Genomic DNA, 27765 nt, shown 5'->3' on the forward strand with positions numbered 1-27765 from the left:
TTAAAATGTTTTGTTGTTGCTGATGTGTACCCTGTAGTGAGGCTTAAGATGGTTGCCTCTGGACTGAACATGTACAGAGTTTTTCCTTGCCATTCTTCCCTCCACATTAGACTGCAACAACGATTTACGTCACATTCACATTGTGTTAGGTACTGTAAATAATCTAGAGATGATTTAAAGTATACGAGGAGATATGCATAGGTTTACATGCAAATGTGACGCCATTTTATATAAGGGACTGGAGCATCTGTGGATTTTGGTGTCTGTGAGATCTCCTAGAATCAATCTCCTGCAGACTGAGGGATGAGTGTATCTAATTATATCTTCCGCTCAGGGACCTCATGGGCCCACACCAGCGAAGAATGAGAAGGTGGGGTCTACGAGTATGTCTGACGACTGACAGTCAGGGTGGAGTAAGTAGACATATCCACAGACAATCCCTACAGCCTTTGGTAGAACATCTAGATACCTTTGTAATTTGAATTGTAAAACAACCTTTCATTCTAAAGGTGAAAAAAAATTGAGAGCCACAAAGATCGAGTGGTCTGTCCGGGGTCACCCAGGTGGCTTGTGGGGGAAGCCAGGGCAAAAAAAAAAAAAAAAAAGAGTCAGGCCCGGGCCCCAAGCTAGTTTCCTTTCTCTTTTTTGATCCTCAATCCATTATTTTATGCAACAGTGTTGCATGCCAATCCGCAGAACATCTAATCAGCATGATGCTTTTGAACATCTACTTTGTGCCAAGGCCTGTGGGCCACACAGCTGAGTAGTTGTTTTTTTTTGCACAAAGCGGAACTGAGAAAGAAAAATGGGCATCATTTGGTTAAAAGTGAAAGGAAAGGCATTCCAGTTGGGAGAAACAGCGTGTGCAAAAGTGTGGAAGTGGGAATGACAAAATAGTATGTGGACATGTGCATGTGTGGGAATCTGGAGTGGGGTGGGGGCGTTCCCACAGACCCTGGTGGGGCAGTAAGTAAATAGCAGTGCAATTAGAGAGGTGGTGAGGTAGGGCGAGGGGGCGGGTGGACAGTGTGTTGAAGGCCAGTTATATTCACCTTAAACGTGCCAGAGCCCACTTTTCATCTAGTAACATTCCATTTTTTTCCCCCAAAATGTTTGATTTCTGTCTGGAGCAGATAATACATAAGCACGAAGCTTGTTCTCTGGCTATTTGAAGCACTTTTGCTCTCTGTAGGAATTTCTGGGAGTCAAACTGTTACAAGAGCTCACAACAGGGAAAAGAAAGAATTGGTCTGGAGATTGCTGCCTGCAGACGAGGCAGAATTACATTAAGGGGTCCCCTCACCACCTACATGTGGAAGGAGAGCCTTGGCAGGTCAGAGGCAATTGCTGCCCAGGCCTCCTGGATGGCTCCCGGAGTCTTGTTCTCCAAGTGCTTGGATGCCTGGCTGGAGGGGGCCCATACCCTCTCTCAACTCAGCTCCCTGAAGGCCAGACTTCCTCCCTCTTGATTTGGTTCCAAATCTTGTGAGCAGAAAATGCTATCAAATGTCAAACAATGACTCCTGACATTGCAGGATTGAAGGTGTGGGGTCAGGTCGAGGGGTGGGAGTGGGGGTGTTGGCTGTTTCATATGTAAAAAGGCTCATGAATGAGAACTGTGCTTCCCTGCACAACCTCTTGTTAAGAAAACTGGTAGCAATTCAAGCATCTGATGATGCTGATAGAATCATTTGGAGAGAAATGATACAGGATTAAAGGCTCATTTCCTCCTAATGTTCCGGGGTTCAGTTCCAATAAGACTTAGTGGCATTTTCCCCACCCGCTGGGTCACAGACAAGCCATATTTTTATTTGTTTTCCTTAGTCTTTTTTTGAAGGTATCATTTACATACAGCAAAATAACTGTTTTAAGTGAACAGCTTGATGAATCTTACACAACTCTAGACAAACTACAGAAATTTTTATCACCCCAGAAAAGTTTTCTCATGCCCCCTTCCAGGCAATCACCCCACCGGAGGTAACACTTTTCCGATTATTATTATTATTATTATTTTATCATCCAAATCAATATGTAGTACATTTCAACACCCCAGAAAATTCTTTCATCCCTCTTCCTGGTCAGTACCTGCTCCCATAGGTAACTTTAATTCTAACTTTTGTTACCTGTTCTTTTCATACAAATAGAACCATCAGGGATTCTCTTTTTCTCTTGTTTTGCACAACGTGATTTTCTTTTGAGATCCATCACGTGGTGTTAGCTGTAGTTTGCTCCCTTTTCCTTGCTGTGTAGTATTCTGCTGTGTGGATGTGCGTCAGTTGGTGGACCCATCGCACCCACTAGGCCTGGTTTGTCCTCTGATTTCCTTTCCTCACCCCCTTCTGAATCAACTTCTTTCTCTCCTTACGCCTCGATACTCAGTCCTCGGGTGAAAGGTAGAATGGCAACCAGGACTGAGTCTGCTTTGCTCACTGCTGTATCCTCAGCACCTGGGACAGAGTGTGACATATAGCAGGTACTCAGGGTTTGTATAGTGAGTAAATGAACAAGAGTTCAGAGCACATAGGTTTAATTGTTTTCCCGTCTGGCCCTGTGTGGTACGTCTGCAAGCAAATCAGAACTGCAGGATCCCAGGACAATCACTTTGCTCCCAGACTTACGTGAATTTTGGGCCCCACAGATCCCACTCATGCTCTGTCTGTAAGAACTTTCCAAACCTCTAGACCAGATTAGGTCCCTTTACAGGCCTCATAACTCTTATCACCCCCTTTGTGACCCTCATTTCACTTTATTGTCATTGCTGCTTTCCTTGGCTGCCTGGCTCTCTGATTCCATGGGCACAGATAGCCTGGATTTCGTTTCACCACGAAATTCCACACTCAGCACTCTGTCTGGCACATGAGAAGCCCAGAGTACATACTAGGTGGAGTTTCTTTCACAGGGAGGTTCTGTCTGCCAGGTTGTTCATCTCGAGACCCCAGCAATTAGGCAAAGCCCTTCAGGAAGAGAAAAATAGACTTGAAAGCGTAGCTTCTGCTGAGGACCGGATGTCTGTGACTCCCCCAAATTCATATGCTGTAGCTCTCACCCTCAATGTGATGGTATTAGGTGGTCGAGCCTTTGGGAGGTGACTAGGTTTCGATGTAATCATGTGCAGAGCCCCCGTTATGGGGTCAATGCCCTCAGGTGAAGCAGAAGAGACCGGAGCTCTCTTTCTCTCCCCCTGCAAGGATACAGCAAAAAGGTGGCAGTCTGTAAACCCAGAAGAGGAGTCTCACCAGAAACTGAATTGGTGTGCACTTTGATCTCGGCCTCCCAGCCTCCAGAACTGTGAAAAATAAATGTCTGGTGATTTAAGCAACCCAATCAGTGGTATTTTGTTACAGCAACCTAAGCTATTAAGACAGCCTCTGTGGAAGGTTTCTACTAAGGATGTAACATTTCATGGGCAGGGTCATGTCTTCATCCTTTAACTATTTTAGCCCAGATGTTACATCCATGAACATGTTGGGTGGGTCACGGTCACGGGAACCTAGACATTTACGAGGTGTTGCCTTGCGGAAATCTTAGCATATGTATTTTTCACCCTAATGTTTGGGAAACTGGGAACCTGGAGGCACTAGATCTGTGACCCCTACATCAAGTTCCCTTCCCTTACGTGGTGGTCCTCCCCGCCTCTACCCCCCTGCAACAAAGGGTCCTGGAAGTGTACGTAAACCATTCTGGGCATGTGGTCTGTCTTCTTTCATTCTCCACATAGACTCTTCAGGGCTTCATGCATGGGCAAGAGTGTTTGAATTCCTGAAATTGTGTGTAAAACTCTAGGGAACTTGTTTTTGTGCATTACCCTGGGAAGAGAGTCTGGAATTTCTGACCAGATTTTCATTAGGGCCTATGTACACCCCAAAAGTTAAAACTACTGGTGTCAAGTTCCTTTGATGATCCTTCTAGTTAATTACTGAAACATCTCAAGTGAAAGAGGAAAAAGAGCCGGGCAGGAACGCTCCCTGAACCCTGAGTTCTAATACCCTACCCCCACCTCCTTCTAGCATCACAGGTCCTGAGCCTTCCCTAGGCCTCAGTTTCCTTTCTGATGACTCTAGTGGTCGATTATATGATCTTATAGATTCCTTGCACTGTCTAGCTGAAAAGTTCATCTCACACAGAAAGGAGAGCTGACACAAATAAACATAGTCTTTCCATGTGTTTCAGAAAAGGTGGTGCTTACTAAAAAGATTATATTGTGTTTTATCCCAGCTTCTCTCTCTTTGAACCACTAGTCCACGTGACTTCTAAAGAATGTCAATTATAATCAGTGGATTACAAAACAAACAAACAAACAAACAAACAAAAAACAAGACAAATCAATAACCCGATGGCCTCCTGGTGCCAGATACAGGAAACACTAGGGTAATTTCATGCTTTATTCTTGAGGGGACACAGGGGAAGATAACTGCTTTGGCACCTCGGCTCCTGAACATGTGAACCAGTAAGTCATTTGAGAAGGAGACTTATATTCTCGAGGGGATGTTTGTTCCTGGACTTGCAGCAACCATCAGAAATATGTGAAAAGAGACTAAACATTTGGAAAGATTAATACTTTATTTTCTTTCTGGTGGTCAGCAATTTACTGCGAATGCTTGAAAGAGGAGCGTAAAAACCATGGTGGCAAGTCGATGGAAGACGGCTTTATGTGGCCACTTGCTCAAGCCCCAAAGTATTGAAGTCAGCTGCTCTTAATTCTGTCCAGGGCCAGTCTGTGAATAATCATATTAAGGAACTGGGCAGAGTCATCACAGAACTACAAAATATCACCCTTGAGGCCTCATTGGAGACTGATGAGAACTCTGGAGAGTTGATAATGGTGATCAAAGGGTCTATATGTTTAAGATGCACAAAGGATGAGCCCAGAAATGATCTGCCTGCCAACTTAACTTCTCTACCTGGAACAAATTATCCAAAAATCAATTTGCAAACACCTTTGAGATAACAAGGCCTTGAGTAATAACCTCCATGGCTTTGTAAAGAAAAGCATCTAGCTTGACTGATCTGTTTAATTTCCTTCTCTGACCAAATGGCAGGCTATAATAGAAGCAATCCGAAGGTGTCCCTTCAGATTTTCTTTGAGTCACACTGAAAAAATATTGCCCACCTCTGTTTCATGGCAATTATTCTAGTTCTGGAGAGTCTTTGTTGCTAGGTAATTAATTAGAAATAAAACAGTGAATGAGTTTTACCTATCCCGAAGTTCTCACCCGAGTTCCAGACTGAAACTCATACCTGCCTCACTCACCTGAGTAGCCCAGGGTTCCTCCAAAAGTTCTTGAACACATCAATATTGTATTCCATGCCCAAATGCCTCCCCCACCCTCCACTTCCTAGTCTGCTCCAAGAATCAGTAACTTGTTCATATCCCTTAACAGATAACTCATTCCTGGCAGTGGGTCCTAAGAACATACGAGATAAGCAGGACTGGAGTCCTTTGCACAAAGATGTTCATTGCAGCATTATTTACCATAGCAAAACCTGGGCCAACTCATGTGCCCAACAACTGGAGAACAGTTAGTGTGATTACCTGATGGGTTGTTTAGTAGCTCTTAAAGACAATGATGGTAAAATCCATGTAGTATGTAAGTAAACCCCTTAGGATGTAATAAGTGAGGGAAAAACAAATCTGCAGCATGTCTATGTGTTACTGGAACCCCATGAAAAAGATTTAGTATGTGAATAGAAATTGGAATGGAACATATAGAAGTAACAAAAGGCTGTTGTTATATTGGGCGATAGGGAAGGAGACATGCACTGTCTTCTCATTTTCTTTATTGTTGTTTTACTGCTATTTTTTGCAATGCATAAAAATAACGCATATATCTACTTCTATATTGAGAAAATGGGCATCGAGAGGCAAGCAACCTTCCCAGGGGAGAGTTATGGGTTCCATCCTGTGCTGTGATCTTGGTTAGGTGACCTGGTCACTTGGTTCTCAATTTTTATCCATCGATGTAGAGATGATAATGTCCCAAGAGTTACAGAAAGTAATGTATGTGAGATTTCTTGGCAAATAGGAAGTATAGAGTAAATGTTGGTTTCTGCAGCTTTGCCGATGGGCTAAGGATTCCCACAGAGAGGGCACCATAAAGGCTTGTTGAAATCCTGGTCTATTTAGCTGAAGACACAGAACTTAATGGAGGAGAGGTGGCAACATGTAATGGAATATAATTGGACATCAGTCTTCCCTTGACCCTTGATTCCCACAGGGGTTGCTGTGGCCAGTGACACTCTCCCTGCTGGAGGAACCTGCTAGAATTGAAGAAGAAGCTGAATGCTCCCTGTGCCCCCATCCTTTTGCTACTTAGGCTGAAAACACTGTTTGGGAGAACTTCCACTAACAATCTGTATGTTCCTATGAAAGAAATGTTTGTAAACCTCAGACTCCCCTGGGTTTTGAACCAGATTCCACTTCAGTAAAGGTAGGTTCTCATTTGAGGATAAAAAGCAGAGTATTAACCCAGTCACCTTTGCTGTGTGCTGGAAAAGCCATTCCCTCACAATTGCCTCCTTTCTTTCCTTTCTTTAAAGAAAAGAAATGTGGTAGGTGTCGCATAGAATTACTAAAGAGATACTGATTCAAGTATTTACATACAAAAATGTGAAAATTATACTAGGACATGAATAGGGTTAAAAAAGGAACCTGGGCTATGTTTTTATGGCTCTGTTTGGAATTCCGTCTCTTTTCCTCACCTACTTGGATTCTGCTCTTTGAACCACTGGGGTCTTATGTCCCTTTGTGCTTGTCTGCCTTTCAGAGCCCCCCACACCCATCGCCCCCCCAGAGCTGCTGGCAGTGGGGGCCACATACCTGTGGATCAAGCCCAATGCCAACTCCATCATTGGGGATGGCCCCATCATCCTGAAGGAGGTGGAATATCGCACCACCACCGGCACCTGGGCCGAGACCCACATCGTTGACTCTCCCAACTATAAGCTGTGGCACCTGGACCCTGACGTGGAGTATGAGATACGGGTTCTTCTCACAAGACCAGGAGAGGGGGGCACAGGACCACCAGGACCTCCTCTTACCACCAGGACCAAGTGTGCAGGTAAGTGCCTCCTTCCATTTGGACAGGCTGGGCAGTTGCTATGAGTGACCCTCTTGCTGGCTTTCTGGGACAGTCATTCCTAAACTCCTTCGATGTGAGTGTGCGTCCTGTTGTGGAGTAACAGTCAGGGTCCTGGGCTAGCCTTAGACGACCTCCTGGCTCTGGTGGCACGTCTGCAGACCTCGTGGCTCTGACCGTTTTGGAGACTGCCTGACTCTAGCTGTGTCTGGAAGAGGTTCCTGGTTCTGACGGTGTTTCCAGTGGATCTTGGTTTTCTCTCTCCAAGGGCTCCGTGCCATTGGTCTGCCTGAGGTGTGTGTGCTTGTGTTGACAGCATCTCTGAGGGCTCTGGGTTTTGTGTCTCTGAGGGCTTCTGGTTCCTGTTGTATATCTAAGGTGTTGCTGATTTTAACTGTGTCCTTGAGGGTCCCCGGGTTGGGTCCGTGACCCTAATGAGCTCGTTGTTTTGACAGCTTATTTCCCTGAGGTTTCTCGTTCTAGTTCTGCCTTTGAGGGGCTCCTGGTACCAACTACATCTTGAGTGCCTCCTGGCTCTGAAAGTGTCTCTCAGTAGATTCTGGAACTGCTTAGTCACTATGAGCCTCTTGATTCTGTATCTCTTGGGGGCTCCTGGCTCCTACCTATGAGTCTGGGTTGGGGCTCTTCCTCCAGGGGTCCCCTGGGTTCTATATCCCTACGAGCTCCTGGCTCAGTGTTCCCAGGGGGCCCGTGACTCCAACTGTGTCTCTCAGGTTCCTGCATGCTGCTTAAGAGTTTGCTGGCTGGGACTGTGTCTGCGAGAGCTGTTTGGATCCAGCTGTATCCCTGAGGACTCTGGGATTCTGTGGTGTGGCTAATAAGGGGTATTGTCTGAGAGTGTGTCTCTAACTGTGTCCCCGAGATGTTCCAACTCTGAATGCAACTCAGGAAATTTAAAGAAGCCGGTGTTCATTTTGGTTTTGCACACCACATGGCGTATTTATATTATCTCACTTTTCCCCCCTCTAAGTAACCGTTTGATATAAGTATTTTTATCTCATATATATATGAATGGAGACTCAATATTTTAAAACTTTTTGTCCAAAGGCATAGAATTGGCCATTGGCACAGTCAGGATTTGCACATGACTCTAATGCCCTTGATCATGGTCACACCTTGAGAAAGGAATGTGCCATCTGTGTGGTACATAGAGCTGGGAGTGTTTCAGTGGGAAGCATCAGCATGGGCCGCTGGTTTCTCAGGGTAAAGGAGTCACTGACGGCTCCTGGGTGGGGAGAGCAAGACCCATCAGCATGGCGGCTGCCATGAAACAAAAAGCAAAGTAAAATATAGTCAGTTCTGTGATGATGTGACATATGTATCCCTAAAAATCACTGCACTGTGCAAATTATGCAATAAAACCACTGGGCTTGTGGTATACAATACTCATACTTCATCAGTGACACATAAAAAATGAAAGGAACCTAGTAAAAATGGTGTCCTAATTTTACACACGTTCATTGCTAAGATATGCATAAATACTGCGATACATATGGGGTGTTACCTTGAAAAATCCCGAAGTTCGCTTGTGTAAGTGGGCATCCCAAAGGTTGCAGCCTGTAAGCTGCTGTGAAGTGGTGACGGGAAGCTGTCTGAAAATGATGGGAAGTTACACCACCAGGTGTGCATGGAGGTGGCTCATAACATCCTCAGGGCACTGAGGGAGCAGGTAGGTGTTTGAGGTGGGTGCGTTGTATAGATGCCTACGTGGCTCGGGTCAGCTGGGTGCAGTTTCTGCTGCACTCACGTTTCTCCGTACAAAATCACACACAGCAAATGGGAAATTTGTGTTACGCTCAAATCGTTCCCTAACCTGTCAATCATGATGCAACATACGCACATCATTAAGACAAGCATTAGAGAGGAATTGACTGTAACCATTCTGAAGTATCTCCATAGTGTGTCTCACCGGCGTGTAACCCAAAGTTTGCACTTCGTTGCTTGCGAGTGTCTTTTGAAAGTTATCGAGCCACTGTGATAATGGAGATGCCATTTTCTTGATTATTTTCAAAACTGGGCCTTTGGTAAAATTCCTCATTGAAACCTGAATTATGAAGCTCACCACTTTAAAAGGACATGAGGATATGTTATTAAATCAGGTAATACCTTATCGCAGCTTTGCAATTCAATATCCATCCATAAAAATAATTGATTTGATCCCACCAATGAGACTTTCCTCTTTCCACAGGGTAAATCGGGGGGTTTCCAGGGTTTTTGATTTTTATAAATGATTTTCAAAGTACTGTAGCAGCCTCCATGGACTTATTGCTGATGGTCATATAATACATTTTGAAATTCAATCACAAGATGATCGTCTCAATAAAAATTTATAATCTATTGAAAATTGTTGCCACAACGATGTAATGGATTTTACATGTTGAAAACACAAATTGTCTGACTATCACTATAAAAATTATGAGTTGAATGCTGTTTGTGGTTTTATATTTTTAAAAATGTTGGTGTTTAAGTAAGTTATGACTGAAATCTTCAGTAACCCACATTTTACAAACTGCGTCATCAAAAAGATCATCTTCTTTCCCACAATGCCACTGGTGGTAGAATGTTCTTTTCCTCGTGATTAAGTTTTAAGAGAATTCCAGGATTGATCGCCATTTGTGGATGCTGTGTATTGGGTTGGGAGTCTGAGTCCCCGCTCCCTTTTCTATTATTAATCGCACTGAAAAGGTGCTCCTTCTTTTACAAAACAGAAAATAAGAAAGTGTGGGGTATGGAAAGTATAATGTCTGCCCAGAGGAATTTACAGGCTGGGTTAAGATTCCAACAAAACAGCAAAAAGGGTAAAACATAAACACAAAGTCGAGTATTCATGGAGAAAAACAAAGTTGGGATGGAAAGAGCAATGTTCTTAGAATGATCTAGAACAATGGATCTCAAAGTGTGGTCCTTGGACCAGCAGTATGAGCATCACCTGGGAACTTGTTAAAGGAAAGATTCTCAGGCCCCACCCCCTGACTTAATGACTCAGAAATTCTCGGGCGGGGGGGGGGGCAGAAATCTCTGCTTTAAGGAGCCCTCTGAGTGATGCTAATGCCCACCCACCTTCAAGAACCACTGAAATACTGTGACCTACCAACATGCCACTTTGGTGGTATGCGCATTATTTTGCTTGGGCCTTGAGGCAGCTCTGAGAGGTAGATGGGAGGAAAATTCAGGCTCAACATCATCAGACCAAAGTCACAAATCAGTTAAGTACTTAGAGGTAAGTCTCTTGGCCTAAGGAAGTCCCCAGTGCATGGTTTAATGAAGTTTCCTCTGCACATGTCCACTTGAGGGTGTGACCGGTTAGTAGGAAGGCTGGTCACTCTGGAGACCAGCTGAGAATGAATGGCTGCCATACTGAATCCCTTCCATATGCCAAGCTCTGTGCTGGGCACTGGTGGCAGAGGTTCACAGCAGGAAGCTACAGGCTTAGGTGCAGCTCAGGAAGATGCCAGAGGGCCAGTTCACAAGGGCAGGGGAGGATGTATCATGGTTCTGCCAGGTCTGACAGGCCACTGACCAGGTAGACCTCTGGGGCATTGGCAGCAGAGTCCAACCCTTAAAGGGTGGAGATTGTCAGTAAGAGTTGGCTACAGGGAAGCATCCTAACCCATAGTCTGGAGTTCAGAGGAAGACTTTTAGCCAGTGAAGCCACAGTCTGGACAGCTTGTCAGCTAGGAATCTGGGAATGTGGGGATGAGAGAAGCGACGCAAACACTCCCAGGCGTCTGCATGGGATGACCGAGAGAGGAGTGGCGGAGCCATTTTCTGAACTGGAAAACACAAAAGGTGGTTTCGGGGCAAGGGAGTGAGTTTAGGTGTGGATGTGTTGCGTGTGAAGTGAAGATACACAGCAGGTGATGGCATGTGTAAATCTGGGGCTCAGGAGAGACCAGCAGGTTACCTCTTCCTCTTCCATGAGCACTACCTAATTGCACCTGGATTTTAGAATCAAAGGGACTTCTTAGCACCGATGAAAGCAATCTAATTCTCTTTCTTCGTGCTGTTCTCTTGAGGTGCTCCATTCATTTACTTTCTTCATTCATCATTTTGTTCCTTTTGCTCCGTTTAATCATTCACCATCCTTCCTGAGATACCAGCCTGGGGAGCAAATGCAATAATGTACATCAAAGAGCTTTGAAAAGCTCAAAATGCTCTTTAGATGCTTATAATGAAACAAATCATTATTTGTTGCTGCTATTGTTATGCATGTTATGGCTATGAACCATCATACCCAAACAGGAAGTCTTACTTGTCCATTTCTCTGGACTTTTCTTTGGTTGTTCATCAGTCAATGAGAAATCTCATTGCAGAACATGAGGGTCATGTTGTAGTTACGGACTCGCAGGGGTTTCCTTATCTAGAACAGTGGGTAGTTTCCGCTGGCACATCCCCAACAGCAGACATCCAGTGATACGAGTTGGGCCTCGGAGGTTTGCCTGGTGCCCACTCAACCTCACCTTGAATGCTGTCTCTGACGGGAAGTTCCCATTCTCCCATGGCAGACCACTTCACTGCTGGGGATCCTGGGTGGTTATTCTCTACCCAGTGTTAGCCTGGTTATCATAAAACCTCTAGATGGGGTTCTACGTAGGAACAGAGTATCCATTAGGTTCAAAAGAGGTGGAGCAGCACATAGGCTGACAGCATCAATTGTCTGGAGTCCACAGGGAGAACCAAGGGCAGTGGCATTGAGAATGGGGGCCAAGGTTAGTGACTGGGGAAGGCAGGTGAGATAAGAGGTGTGGACACCACACTGGCCCAGCTTGTCCCTGCATCTCTTCTGCGGGTACCACTTTGAATGGCCTGGGCACTTGCTTGTTGATGTCCTAAAATATCACCCAGCATCACACAGAAGAAACTGTCTCCCATTGTAACCCAAATCTGACTCCATACAATACTCACTTATGGATCTGGTTTTACTCTCAGTGGACACTTTCCTTCTTATCTCCAAAACAGATCTTCAGCAACCTAAAGTTGTCCCCCTTAATCTCCAGGAATCTCATCCCCTAAAGCCCTGCTTTAGCCAGACGGTGGGCAGCACTCTTCCCATCATAATTATGGGATCACCAATCAACAGTCCAGCAAGCTAAGTGATCGTACATCTTCCCGTGATTGCTTTCCCCTGGAAATTACGGGCCCCATGGCCTGGGAACCCACTTCATTGTCATCTCGCAGAGTTCCAGGCTCTCCAAGTGAAAAGTGTCATTGTATAGCTAGAAACCTGACAGATACTGCTGATTTGGAGGGCCCTCTTCCTATTCCCTCCACCTGAGAGTTGATTGCACATTATATACTATTTACATATTTATGGTTTTCCACTTGAAGTGATACACGCCTACCACTCTCTTTTCTCCAGGGGGATAAGAAAAGAGAGATTCAAATCTCTGGACTCGATGAAGTGAGAGTAGTCATTAGAATTTAGTGAAAAGAATAGAGGCTCTAGAGCCGAAAAGAATCTGGTTTTTATCTCAAGCTGGCACTTGCTAGCTGGATGACAGCACCCCTGTCTGTGCCTCAGCCTCTTACCTTCCATTGATGGAGGGTTACAATACTGGTGATGCTTTAGTGCGATACATTGCATGCCTGGCAGAGAACCCAGAACATAGAAGCCCCTTGATGAACATTATTTAGGAATAAATCTCAGGGCTGGAGAGAGGGTGTCAGAACCTAAACTGGGTCCCCTCACGGTGGGGTGATGGCCCCTGTCATAAAGAATGCCTCTAGTTGCTACTCTACTTTCTCAGGCAGTGGTGGATTAGCGCAGATACTCTGATCACTGCAGGGACGATGGGACGTGAATGGCTGTGCGGGTGTTCTGGAGTCCTTGATGTGTCGCCCTGGGGCCCAGAGGTGGCTGCAGTCGTACCTGATAATCGAGGCGGGAGTGGGGGTGGATGGGAATTGTCCTTTTTCTGATTCTGTCTCTAGTCCCAAGTAAGAGAGAGAAGTGTGTTCTCCAGACCCTTCTCTCTTCTGCGAGGCCAAGGCTAGAGAGCATCTGGCCTTGCAAACAGGGAGTGGAAGTGTGTCCTGACCCTCTGTGTGAGCACCCTCAGGTGGGTGCTGAGTTTTCAGTCTGCCTTACAGTTAGTTCTAGGGCAGAGAGGAGGCACAGAAAGAGCAAAAGAGGCACTGAAGTTCTAGAAAATAGAACAAAGGCACGTAATGAGTCTTGTGAGGCTTCCACCCCGCCATTTCTATAAGCCTCAGTTTCACAGTCTGTACAGTGGGGGTAGCATAACCTGGCCTAACTCTTAGGGCTCTGAATTCTTAGGGCAGGATAGTGGCAGAGCACAGACCTCTAACTCCCACCTCTCCCCTGCCATAATCCTGGGGGGATGGTCCATAAATCTTAGGGAAACACAGCAAGCTTAGCCAGTAGCAATTGGATCACCATCCCACCCAGAATCAAAGCAAAATCTGAAGACCAACAGAGAAATGTGTGAAAGTGTGAGAATCTAGGGAAGGAGGGGTGGGTCTTCACACAAGCCACACTGTGCTCAAAGGGACACTGATGCCAGGCCTGGGCAGGTGAGCCACTGAGGACAGACTGTGAGCACCACTTCCTCAAAAGGATGTGGATTTGGGACAGTGGCTATTCTTAGTCTTCCCCTCTGCTCAGCTTTCTATGCTGCCTCTGTACTTCCTTCCTCCCCTGGGCGTAGGGCCACGGAGGAGAGATGAAGGGATGAAGAAAGAGGAAAGCCTGCATGAGCCAAGCCTGTGCTAGGTCATCAGATACCGACTCCCTTCTCACAGACCCTCTCCCCATCCTCCTACTGCACACACAGTGTCTACAGGTGGTTCTTGGAGCACCCCTCTCTTATGGAAGGGGAGGAGAGAAGATAATGCCTTCTCTCCTTCCACTTACAGCCCACCCCCTAGAGTCTCAACCCACACAGCATCCTTATTGTATGTGTTGAATGTGGTGTTGGAGTGAAGAGCAACGTTCCCGTAGGCACCTCTTAGCAACCTCTGCAAGTGTCTTAGCTGCCCTCTAGAACACAGCTCACTCTTCTTGGTTTTGTAGCCGTAGGTCAAATTCCAAAGCAACAAGAAAAGCCCTAATAAATGTCCTGTTACTCTTAGGTATATCCCATGCTTCTTAGGACTACCTGGAAAAAGTAGGACCACCTGGAAGGTGGAAACACAATAATTCAACAAACATACCCTGGTGAATATCCCCCCCAGTCTCTTCTAATTTTGAAGTTTGAGATTTGAAGAAAAAGTGAGCCACAGGGAGGGATTCATGATAATAAGAGCTGTGTTTGTTTAACAATCTGGCCGGATTTTTAAACATAGCCCCAAAATATATTAAAATTAGAGGTCAGTCATTCCTATAGCTCTGGAAATCTTGAGGTAACAACAGAAGGAGAATGGATGATGATGGTAAAGAAATCAGTGGCTCCCCCATTTTGAGTATCTACAATATATAGGATCCACAGTGTTGAGTGTAAGTATTTTATGTGTAATTCTCACAGCAACCTAGTGGGGTAGGTATAATTTTCCCCACTGACTTTCTGGAAAGTAAGTGACTTACCCACGGCCATATATCTGCCCAAGTGGCTCAGGTAGGAATTGAACCTTTAATTACATAGCTACAAAGCTCAAGCTCTTTCTAATGGGACCCCCAATATCCAACATCATTATGAAAGCATAAGGCACCATGACCCAGTTGGGTTCATTCCAGAAATGCACTATTGAAAAACGTTGAATATTAGAAAAACTATTGGTATAATAGCTTGTATCAGTAGGTCAAAAGAAAAAATCCATCTGACCCTCTCCAGAGAGGCTGAAAAGTAATTTCAAAAATTCAGCCTTTATTACTGATCTGAATTCTTAGTAAGCTAGGAATAGCAAGGCACTTTCTTATTTCTAGCAGAAAATGTTCTTATAGCTTCAAAGCCTTAAGAGAATAAACTAAACAAACAAAATAAACAAACAAACAAACAGAAAAAACACCTTATGAGAACTACTAAGAGATTTCAGTATTATCATCTGACTCAAAGCAGATACACAAAAATCAATAGCCATCTGCCAATAATAACCAATATAAAAATATAATAAAACATGTCCTATTCTCAAATGCAATTAAAATATACATACTTAGGAGTAAACTACAAAATGTGCCAAATCTATATGAAAACACACACAGCTACAAACCTTTGAGGAAAATAAAACAAGACCTGAATAAATGGAGAGATATATCATATTGTGGGATTAGCAAACTTAATATTGCAAAGATATCAATTCTCCTCAAATTAAATTATGGGCTTAATGCAACTGCAATCAAAATCCTAATGGGATTCTTTTTGGAAATTGACAAAGTGATTTCAAAATTGATCAGCAAGAATATGCAGCAGAAAGTAGCGAAGAGAGCACGTTGCAAAAGCGGTGGTGCTGGTGGGGATTTCTCTGTGCAATATCAACATTTATTACAGCTAGAACAAAGCCTGGAAAATAATCCAGTATATAGTGAAACTGGCTTTTTAAGTTTATGTGACTGGAGGATTGCTTAACAAATAGTACATGTGTAATTGGCTAATAATTTGGAAAAAATAGAATGAATTGCATGTATATCATGATATGCTAAATCAATTCTGGACCAATTAAGAAGTTAATTTGAAAGCTGGATAAAGCAAGAACCAGAAGAAAATATTATTTTTGTATTGGGAGGGTCTTTCAGTTAATTAAAAGCAAATAAATAGACCATTAGGTCAGAGTTTACAGATTTTACTACATAAAAAATGGCAGAAGAAGAAGAAAAACCGTCTATACTATATTTGAACAAAATTCCAAAAGCAAATGGGTAAACTGGCTGTGGGAAAATATGTGACAAAACTGAGAACAAGGAAATCATCACACATATAAAGAGCTCTAGCAAGTTAATAAAAAAAGCATAAAAAGTATAAGTTGGTAATTGCGAAACAAAATATGAATGGTGGGAAAAAATTAAGTGTCACAGATAATCAAATCGATGCATTTTTAACCTATAAAATTACCAAAATAGATCCATTTTTAATTGCTCTAATAATAACCGGCATTGGCAAAGGGCAAAGCGGGCTTTTAGAGGCATTTCTGCATGTGGATTAACTGGCACAGTACATTTGCTCGCTAATTTTTTTCTAGTAACAAAATAATCAGAGCTGCTTAAAAAGCGCTGTATACATAGAGGCCATCACTGCATTATTTATGAGGGCAAAAACTTGGAAATCACTTAAATGCACCAACACTAGGAGAATAGTGAAGTAAATTTTATGCATACACACAGTGAAAATCTATGCTGGTATTGCAAACCATGTTTTCGTCGAATATCTAATGGCATGTGTCAATGTTCATGCTATAATAAGTAAAAAAAAAGAAAAGAATCTGCTTACACAACCACATATGTAAATTATGTCCCAATTTTTGGAAATACAAATGCACAGCCCATATAGAGGCTGGGGCCAGTTTATCTGTTGGAGCTATAAAGTGTCAACCAGAGTCCCGCATTCCAGATCCTGCCCCAAGATGTCTGGAGATTCCCAAGAGAGCACCTGTGGCCCCCAGTCTCTGCCTGCCCTGAGTCCTGGCACATCACTGTTGCTCTGCGATGTCCTACCTGGACCAAATGTGGAACGGGCCCCTCCCCACCACCCCCCTAAAGCTGCACAAACACAAGGCAGTTTCCTGTAGCTGCCGAACGTCTCCTGATGTTTGACAGGACACCGGCCAGGGACGATATTGCCGTGCTGCCCAGCAAACTATTTGAATTCCTTCCATCCATCCACAGACTTAAAAGTACTTTCAATGGTCAGGGGTTTTTCCACTTTTCCTCTAGCCTCTCCCTGCCCCCCAAATCACCCCCAGATGCTGCATAGTCTTCTCATTGCCACAGCTCTTCATCTTTCCCTATATCAATTCCCAACTTCAGGTTCAGGCCCCTCTTTGCACATGTTTTGCGTGGAGGTGAACATGTATAGGGGGTCTGAGGAGGGTAGCGAATGCTGAGATCAAAGCCTTTATTTTAATGGGAACAACCCTTCCTTTCAAAATGTATTTTAATTTATTTGCATTCAGTATATGCATAGACTCACATACCATATATATGGTATAGATTTATATGCATATAAATATAAATATATGCAGATGAATCTATAACATATATGTCGTATATATGGTATAGATATGGTATATATATAAAGAGATTATGGGTCACTGTAAATGTTTTCTCTTTGTTTTGCTGTGCTGTATAACATTTATATAACTTAAAAGTAGGTTTCCCCCTTAGAATCAAATGTGAAAGATTGTTACAAACTATAAAGCACTCTATAAATGTGGGAGGTTATTTTTTTTTAAATTATATTTAGGGAATCATTGACATTCTAGGAAAGTACAGAAATAGTTGCACGTTTGCTGAGCCCTGGGCTGCAAACCAACCATTAGGCTGTGTACAAATGCAGCAAGGGGGCAATCAAATGAGGGGTTTGTCTCTAGCCCCATCTGAGTTTGAATCCAGGTTCTATCATTAGGATGCTGGATAGCTTTGGGCAATTTGCTGAACCTCTCTGAACCAGTTTCCTCATCTGTTAAATGGGGATGACACTGCTCACCTCATTAGGTAGAAATAAGGGTCATTAATAATGATGGCTAATAATGCACTGATTCCGCTTGCAATCCCATGAGGAAGGGGATGCATGTGTCATCATCACCATCACTACCCAGGCTTAGAGAGGTTAAGTATTTCGTTCCACATCACAAGGCTTAGGAAGTGGCTGAGTTTAGAGCCCATCGAGTCTGACTCTAGTCCCTGCTTTTAACCCACCTGGTGATAGACCTGTTAAGTCTCCAGCATAATGCCCAGAACCTAATAGGTGCTTAGTAAATGGGAGCTTTTGGCAGGTTAACACCCTAGAGCCTTTCCCTCTCCCTACCCAGGTCCTCCTCACCAGTAAATGCCCCTGTCTTCACTGTGGTGGGTCCAAGGCAATGGAGAGCGACTTGCTGTGTTTCCAAAGGGATCCAGGAGGACCCACGATTTCAAGGGCTGGGCATACAGACTCAGCCAAAACTCTGTCAGAGCCAGAGGAATCCCAGGGTGTCTTGCCCATCACTGGCCATTTGGGAACATAGAGACCCCGCTATGCTGGAAAGAATGGAGAGTTGCACGGAGCAGTGAGCACAAACCTGGCTTGAGGACCTGACTGTGTAAGCCAGACGTAAGGGCAGCCAGAGTGTCCGTCATGGTTCCTCAATCATCATTGGCTGGACTTGTGGTCATTCTGAAATTCGTGAGGGGCACTGTGGCAGGAGCTGGGGGGGTGGGCGGGGGTATATGGTGACCCAGGAGGGAGTGTATGTCCACCCGTCATTGCCATATAGACTTCCCTGGCTGGCGATGTCTTGAGTCATTAGAAGCTTGTAACTCTTCCAACCAACCCTCTTCCCAGCTGCGCTCAGGGCTGAAAGCAGCTACAGCTGCTACAGTTACTGTCATGGCTCTGCTGTCCTCTCTTCCGTCCTCTTCATCTTCATACTTGAGAAAAATAGAGTAATAGCGACACCTAAGCAAATTTTTGAAAATAGAAAATATATTCTGTATACCAATTAATGTGTTTTTTTGCTAGTGCATATTCTATTTCATCTTTGACCCCATTTTTATTACGTAATTATGCCTCATGTGCCATTTATAGGCCCCACCTGTCACCCAACACCATAAACTAAACATTTTACAGGTTCTTAAGGAGTTTTCAACATTGTTTTAATGGCCCCGTAGTGTCTCATAGAGTCTAATGGCAAAGATACAGTTATTTACTAAATGGTTCCTGTATTGTTGGATATTTGGGTATTGCCAAAATGTTGCCGTGTTCCTGCCTGTAGCCTTCTGTTTGAATTATTTTTTAGACTAAATTTCAAGGAGGGAGGTATTAAAAGGTAGAGACATCCTTATGGCTTCTGCAGCATTTCACAGATGGCTTCCAATGAAATAATTATGCTACTTTCTAATGATGTGAGTACTTTCGGTGTAACCTTGACAGAATTGTGCACTATGAAATTTTTTTTTTTTTTAATTTTGCCCATGTCATAGCCATCAAGCGATGTTTCAAGTCTATTTTAATTCATGTCTGCCTGTAACCTCCACTTTTTCATTCTTCTTCACCTTGCTCAGATGTGCCAGCCATTCTAGTTTTTTTTTTTTTTTCCTCTTCCTCAAAAACACTGTCGCAGAGCTCTTTTCTGCCTCAGGGTCTTTGCTCAAGCTGTTTCCTCTCCCTAGGACTCTCCCCCCACTCACACCCTCCCCCAGTTAACTTACCGTCATCCTTTACATGTCCCTTTAAAATCACTTCACAGGCGAATTTACTTGACACCCTGATCTAAATTAAAAATTCTCACTCCCATTTTTAACCACTTACAACACTGTTCACAGAACGTATCCCAATGTGTAATCATCTCATTGTTTGTGTGTTTATTTATTTATTGCATGCCTCTTTCATTAGCCTATGTACTCTTCGAGGACAGCACCCTTATTTGTTTCTGCCACTAGTGCCTGGCATCAGGCTTGGCATATAGTAGGCACTCAATAAGTAGGTGTTGAATGCATGAATGTTGTAAAGATGTATGTGTGCACTGCAGAAAATTTAGGAAATCAGAAAAATACACTGACAAAAATGTAAGTGAGCAGCACAGTATCACTCAGTGATAATAACACTTTTTTTTTTTTTTGTAATAGTGTCATGTTTTATATTTGACTCATTAATCAAATGGGTTTATTTTGGTCTTTGGTCAATGATGACGTTTCAAATTGGTTTACAACTATTTCACCTATTTTCCCAGCACCATTGGTGGAATAAGCTTAGAGTGCCCCAAACAACGGGACTGGGGAGGAAGCAGGAGAAGTCTTTAGGGAGAGAGAAGGGAAGGAAACTGGTAACCTGACCCAAAGAAGCGTCACAAGCTTTAGAAAATAGTCGGTAACCACAAGATGGCCACGGGGTTTTGAAAATTAATTTGGGGAATGTAATCAATAATGTAAAGGTTTTGTAGGGTATCCGATGGACACGTGTCCCATTAGGGAGACCACCTCAGGGATGATGTAGATGCCTGATCTCTGCACGGTGCACCTGAAGCTGAACAATAATGAATGCCAACTATAATTTTATATAAATGTGTGTATATATATATGTATATATGTTTGTATGTATATGGTTACAGGAAGCGGAGTACAGCATCAGGAATAGAGACAGTGGAAATGTAATGGCTCTGTGCGATGTCAGAGGGATAGTGGATGTGGGGAGTGGGGTTCACACGGTGCGAGGGATATAAATGATAAACGTCTAAGTTTTGCTTTGTCTTGTGCACCTGAAACTAATAAAATTATATTTAAAAAAAAGAAAAAAGAAGCTTCACAAAAGAAAGCCTAAGCCAATCAGAGCGCTAATTGTGACTCCCCTGCCTGACCTGACCTGATGTCAGGACAGACACCCAGACGCACTTAGGGAAACTCTTTTTGGGAGGAAGGCTCTAGCCCGGTTCCAGTGGCTGGCACCATCTGCATTTGCAAGTCTTTGACAGTATTATCTTTCTAAAGCCTTTTATAAACATTATCTCTATGGATCCTCACCACGATTCTGAACCTAACGAGGTTAGTCACCTCCATTTTACACTGGGGGGCACTGACGCTCTCAGGAGGTAAGTGATCTTCCCCAAATCCCAAATGTCCACATAGCTGTGAAATAACTTCTCCCGCCCCCAACCTCTTCCAATTCCTATTCTCCGGCCACTGTAGAAGGTTTCTGTGTGCTGTGAATCGTGGGTTAACCGGACGGCTCAGAGGAAAGGAGAGGGCGATGCGGGAAAAGAAAGCAGGAGTTGAATGTTTTTTGTTTGTTTGTTTGTTTTATGTGAAGGGTAAGCAGCAAATCCATTTAAACTTTGCCCAGACTATTTTATATAGGATGTTGTGTGAAGGACACACAATAAAATTGAGCCCAATGGAATGTCTCCAAAAAGGAAAGAAATCAGTAGTATGGTCCTTAATTGCCGTTACAGTCGGTATGTACACTTGACCATTGCACCCACCCCAAAGCCTTTGATCAAAGCCATGGCAGCGTAGACATTTCAAGGCATCTCCTAGGCAGTAATGGGCCACCCCAGTGTCTTGAGCTGCACTAGAGTCTAAATCTACTGAGTCCAGAGCCTTGTGCATTTCACCTCGGTGTCTGGCATATCCAGAGGACTGAAGAATGGATGCGTATGCATCCTCATTTGGGTGTGGCTATCAAAGTAATGATCTTCTGTATTACGGGGAGTTTAGGATTCAGAATAAGCGGATAGTGGGGCACCTGTAATATGTCACACAAAACATCTCAAGAACATGACACTTGATTCCAGCTACATATGTCCAGACACACTGGATGGAAGGCATTGCCTAGGGGAGTGCTGGCACTCTGGGGATAAGCTATGACACCTGCCCTATGAGCAGGCTGGTGATGCTGACCGAGGTGTTTGCTGACAAATTTGCAGAGACTCTGGTGCCTGGAGTACATGGTGGGAAAGTTAAGGATGGTATTGAAATTTTAATGGCATTCTGTCGTCATGAAAGAAATATCTTTTCATTATTTTTATTTTGGAAGATACAGAAAAGCACTAAAAAATGTCAAAATCACCCACAAATCACCACTCAGATAGAACTATTCCAAATTTTCGTATAACTAACTCTTCCCATTAGGGTTTTATTATTTTTTTGTAATTTAGTGCAGACATGTACCTCTCTCTCTCCTTGGACCATCTAGAGCCAACATGTACATGTTGCTCTGTAACTAATTTCTTTAATAGTGTCTGATGGATATGTTCCTATGTACTTATGTTTTCTTTACATCCATAAACACAAATATGTACTGAATAATTCTATGGGCGAGGCATGGAACTTGGTGTTAAGTATGCAGCACGATAAATAAAATAGACATGATCTTGTTTTTCCTGGATCCTGAGGAGTCGTGGGAGGGAGGCATACATTACATTTAATGTGGATACAGAAATATAGTCTGTCCTCATAATTTGCAGACTCTGTATTTGCAAATTCACCTACTCACGGAAATGTATTCGTCACGCCAAAGGCAGTACTCAAGAATGCCACAGTCATGCCCAGGCATGCGCAGAATGGTGGAAAATTGGAATTGCCGATTGCACACATTCCCAGCTCAGGTCCGACAAAGTGACACTGCCTTTTTGTTTCAGGGCTCCTACTGTAAACAGATATCCTTTTCGGGGTCTATTTAGTACCATGTTTTTCCCATTTTTGTGCTTTCTGTTGGTGATTTTGCTATTTAAAATGGCTCCCAACGGTAGTGCTGAAATGCTGCCTGGTGTCCCTGCGTGCTAAAGGGCTGTGATGGTGCTCACAGAGAAAATGCATGTGTTAGGGGAAGCTCTGTTCAGGCATGAGTCATAGTGCTGTTGGCTGTGATTTCTAGGTTAATAAATTAACACTGTGTGTTAAGTCAGGTGTCTTAAAACAAAAATAAAACAAGGTTATGTATTGACTGGTGGACAAAAATATCGTATCACAGGCTCCCAGGAACCTGAGCTCGTACTTTTCTCTGGAGCATTGGTTCAGTATTTGCTAATTTAGTGCAACTTTATAGAACATAAATATCACAACTAGTGAGAACCAACTATACATTTATACAAATCAGTAAGGTGAGGGATGGTGGGGGATGGAAACATACGTTTGGGTTCTTTGGCTCTAGATACCCCTGAAACCTGTTAAAAGATAACTTTTGAGAAAAGGTAAAATCATGGCTCTTATATAGATATACAAATGAACATGAATTTATTTAATTCACTTATGAGGAACCTGGTGAGGAATCACAACCAGTACAAAGGAAAAGCCAAAATCAGAGACATTTATAGATCAGGAATATTGACATGCCTATGCAAATAGAGGCAAAACTGGCTCCCGTCCCCCACCCTTTGGGAGGGGGAGAGATTGTCCTTCGCTCAGATAGAACCATTTGCATATCAATAGACAAAATTATTCTGCATTGCTGTCAGTTAACTACAACTTTCAGAGTTGTAAATTTGCTCCCACAGAATCAGAATCAGATAACAAGGAAGCTTGTGCCATAGACAGTTCATAGTTTTTCCATCACAGATTCCCCCCCCCCCCCCAGCCATGGTAATAAATGTGATCAACCTAGATAGAGTGTGTGGAGACAAGAGCAGCAAACCCTGAGGAGGGCCATCCACGTGAGGCTGGGTTGCAAAGGCAGCACCTGCCAGGGAGACTGTGAAGAAACAGCTAGAGAGGCCGGAGGAAAATGTGATGCCTTCAGGCCGACAGCAAGACTGAGGATGGAGAAAGCTGTCAACTGTCTGGAGTTTGAGTAAGATGTGCTCTAACAGGATCCCCTTGAATTTGGTATCCTGGCAGTCACTGGGAACTTCACGTGAATAGCTCTTGAGGGGTACAAACAGGCAGAAGCCAGAGGGGCAGAGGGTAGGTGAAACAGAGGTGAAAAGTGGAAATGTTGTTTTCATTAAAGTCTTGATATGCTCTTTGATGGACATACCATTGATTTTACCCTAACTTGGATTTGTGGATTTTCAGATCGTTTCAAATTAAAAAAGATTGTAATTAACGTCCTCATAGATATGACTCTATGTGCACATAGCTAACATTTCTTTTTCTAGAAAAATTCCTGGAAATATTGCTGCTGGGTCAGCAGGCTATTTCAAGGCATTGAGACAGTTCTTCAAAACTTAGACCGATATGCACCCCTCCCTCCACTGTGGAGGGGCACCTTTGTTGATTGGGATATGCTCATCTACGGCTATTACAAGTCGACATTATCTCTTATTCGTCTCCATATCCCTGCGACAATAACTCTACAAACAAGTGGCTTGGTGTTTGGAGCTGATAATCAATGGCTTTTATTTCTTATCATGACTTACAAGCCACAGCCCCCTGTTTGGAAAGGAGTCGGTTCTCTCCCTCGTTGGTACTGACACATGTCAAATATTTGCAGGTGCTTATCTTTCTTTAGGCTTGGCTTAGGCGGGCTCTGAATTTTTAGCATCTGACATTTTCCCTGCCGTATCCATTCCTCGATCGTCCTTAGGGCGGTCCTGTCTTGCCTCAGCTTTTCATCCTTGTAGGGCATGGCCGTTCCTCAGGCATGGCTAGAAAAGTCCCATCTTACCTGGGCCAGGAGAGGGCATGACTACCTTTCCCGGCCTGAGGGCTGCATCATCAGCTCTGTTTTTCACATCAAAAACTCTGTCCAGTGCAGGTATACTGAGGACGTGTTTCTAGGGTCTTATGCCCACTGTTTCTCATCTTTGATTTCTACACTCGCCGCCATTTTTTTGGGCTGTGTCCTCTGCCCAATGCTCTCTTCATGACACATTGCACTCCCTTGCTGTCGTACCTGTTCTGTGGCTTTGACAAAATATACACACATTTCCATCTCTCTTCTGGGCTCCAGGTCTATGCACCTAACTGATTTTCCTAACTGTCTTACATCCGCCTCAACCAAAAATAGCCTGCATCTATTTGATAAACAGCAGCCTGCCTACCAGTTCAGAAACCTGGAGTCATTTGGGATTCTCCCTTCTCTCTCTGACTCTCACATCGTAGCATCCACAAAACTGTGCATTTTCCCTGCATCTCCCTTAGATCTGTCTGCCCCTTCATTCCCAATTTTACTCTCCCAGTCACATACATGATCTGCAGACTCTTTGCTGCCATAATTCATTGAAGTCCCATGTTTGTTTTTACACCCATTACCAACTTTTGTCTTACCAGGTCTCTGAGACCTAGTAAATTTCTAAGGCATATTATTATTTTCTTTTCCAGTAGATTATACTGTATTTCTAAATGTAATTTCATTTTGCTACTTCTGTATCATTCCACTTTTAGTCCATATCAATGGATCCTCTCAGGGTGAGAGGGGCATCTACAGACTCTATTGCCATTAGGATCAAATACAAGATGACATCATTGGATCCATGGGGTTGTCATGCTGAAGCAATAGTCTCATGATAACTAAAGGAATGAATGAATTGAAATGTATAAGACATTAGTACAATACGATGTTATCTGTACATCTTTCTTCAGGGCCAATGACAGTGATACATTTGCCCTGATATTTGTGGGCTTTTGGAAGCAACAGGCTGTCGTGGGAAGAGGACGATTTTCTAAATTCTAACTCTCATCTCACTGCTCCCCCGCTGTGCGACTGTGGGCAAGTTATTAAACTTCTCTGAAACTTCATTTCCTCAGCTATAAAATCAGAGTAACAGTGGTCATCTCCTTGGGCTGTTGTGAGGCTCGGATGAGCGGATATGTGTAAAGAGTCCTTCAGAGTACACAGAACATAATAGGTGTCCAGGAAAAGAGGGTGATTTGGGGCTCTGGTGTTGGCTGGGTGTGTGGGACCCAGTGCAGTCTGTGAAGATACACACTCTTTTGGTTGCCCACACCCCATCTCCATAGAAAGCCTCTAGTCTGAATGACTTTATGTCCCAGTGAGCAGGCCCCAAGGGGGAGAGCAGCGCTGGCTGTGTGGTGTGGACTGGTCTTATCTGTGGCCAGGGCTATTTCCTAGTTGCACTGCAGCTTTCAGCCATGCCTTCCCTAAGGCCCCTGCCGCCTGCCTGCCTGGAATGTGTTTGGCTTCTCCATCCTTACATTCACGGTGCTGAGAAGGCCCTCCTCACGTCTCCCCGGGACCCACCGGGCAGCCTTCTCTTTCCTGAACTCTCCCCTGCATGTCCTCACCACTTCCCATGCTCTGTGACAACCAGGATGACCATTTCCACACACATCTGGCCCTATTTCTTCCCTGCTTTCCGTCATTGCTGTGGCCCCCTATTGTGCTGACAGTGGTGTCCCTACCCTCCCTGCCATTCAAGGCCCTTCCCAAGCTTTTCCAACCTCCCCTGCCCTGCCCTCCTCCCTTTCCTGGCTCCTTTTAATCATTAGACACTGTGGCCAGGAGATGCCAGGGCCCGTAGACATGTTTGAAGACCTGGAATAGCAATTTACTGCCTCAAAAATATGAAAGGAAAACTGTATTGAAGCTAATCAACATTTAATTCTGTATCTGTGAAATATATAGGCCTGCCTATTTTATGTATAGGTGTTTTTTTTTTTGTAAAATGTACGGTTCAAAATTTCATTACATTTCATTACATTTGCCAATAAACTATAGGTTCGATTTCCTGACCAATCAAGAATTCCCCAAGGAAGCAAGTGATTGGTGAAGGCTATGATAGGCAATGATAAATTATTAAGTTACTGGGGGCCAAACATTATTGATAGTCGCAGCTGCATCTTGCCATGTGTTTGCACCTGCTGGCTGTAGGACCACCCACCTTTTTCTTTTTCCTGTCACTCAATCCTGTGATATGTGGTGCTGCCCTCAATGGGCTGAAAGCCCAGCAAGGCTGAGAAAGTGCTGCCTATGACCCGCCGGGTCCCAGCCCAGAGCACAGGGCTACATACGATGCAGCCTCTCAATGCTATCAGGTGTGGGAGCACTGGGGCCCTGGGGACTTAGCCTGGAGAAAGGGAATGCTGGAGGAAGGCCTTTTACGGGGTGCTCAGGGCGGGGCCCGAGGGGTGCCAGACCCGTTCGGATCATTCCCTCACATGCACCCCATGTGAACAGAGGGGCACACTGCTCAGGAACTCTGCACTAAGTGATGAGGCACAAAGATGGGGGGGTGACACCCAGGGGAGGGCTCAGCCTTGGCAAGCGATCGGGCCCTTGACTTTGCCTGCAATCAGATGCTGCACAGGCATCAATGTCCTCGGTGGCCTCCGCGGCAGAGAAGGAAGGGACATCGCATGAGGACTGGTGCTGAGAGCCCCGAGTGTCGGTTCCTGGGGCCCTGGGAATCGTGAGTGCTGGGGAGGCTGAGGTTCCCAGAGGGAAGCAGGACAGGAGCCCCAGCGGCAGGTGGGAACATGACCAGATCTATCCTGTGAGCCACAGTGGCTGTCACTGGACACAGGCCATCCATCACTGACCATACCTGTTCTGTTCACTGCGCTTTAGCAAATTCCTCAAAGGCGGGGGTCACTGTGTTTTCTAAGCTATGGTCCCCTCGTGCCCCACACAGCCTGGCACTGAACAAGTGCTCAGGGAAGATCTCTTGGATTAATAAGGGGCAAAGCAGTCCATCCATGCAAAGGGCGGTGTGGAAGCAGAGCAGGTAAGTCCCATGAAGGAGTCTGTCCAGGCATCCTGATTTCATAATGAAGATCTCACGGACCATTTTTGTTTAGAAATAGGATTAGAATAGAAGAGAAACAGACTAGATGGCGGGTATTTTACCAAATTGTCTAATTAACATTACTAGCAATTGGAGAGGTAATGTCAGGTCATTCTTATAGATGAGGCAGAACTCAGAGAAGGAAGTCGCTCGTCCACTCATGAGCTCCTGAGTGCTAGACCCAAGCTCTGAACCCTGGATGAAGCCTCTGGCCTGTCCCTGCTCTGCAATGTCACTTCACTTGAATAGCTTCACTAATACCCTGGGAAAGGAGTCTGCTCTTTGGAGCAGAGAAACCTCACTGGGCTTGCCTCTGCCTCTGTCCCTTAATGATGTGGCTTCATCTCTTTGGGCCTCAACTTTCTCATCTGTGATATGAGTGTAAAATATGACTACCTCATAG

The 27765-nt window shown here is 44.2% G+C and overlaps 1 protein-coding gene across 18 annotated transcripts in view; it reads left to right on the plus strand.

Annotated features, from left to right (window-relative positions):
* PTPRT (protein tyrosine phosphatase receptor type T) overlaps positions 1–27765 on the plus strand; it is a 1016018-nt gene that overhangs the window by 500774 nt on the left and 487479 nt on the right. For all 18 annotated transcript variants that reach the window (XM_074318312.1, XM_074318303.1, XM_074318302.1 and 15 more), the window contains exon 7: positions 6765–7058. In XM_074318312.1, coding sequence (XP_074174413.1) covers positions 6765–7058 — 294 coding nt within the window. The remainder of the gene's footprint in view (positions 1–6764; positions 7059–27765) is intronic.

This window comes from Rhinolophus sinicus, linkage group LG13, assembly GCF_036562045.2.
Source record: "Rhinolophus sinicus isolate RSC01 linkage group LG13, ASM3656204v1, whole genome shotgun sequence".
In the NCBI taxonomy this organism is placed as follows: Eukaryota; Metazoa; Chordata; class Mammalia; order Chiroptera; family Rhinolophidae; genus Rhinolophus; species Rhinolophus sinicus.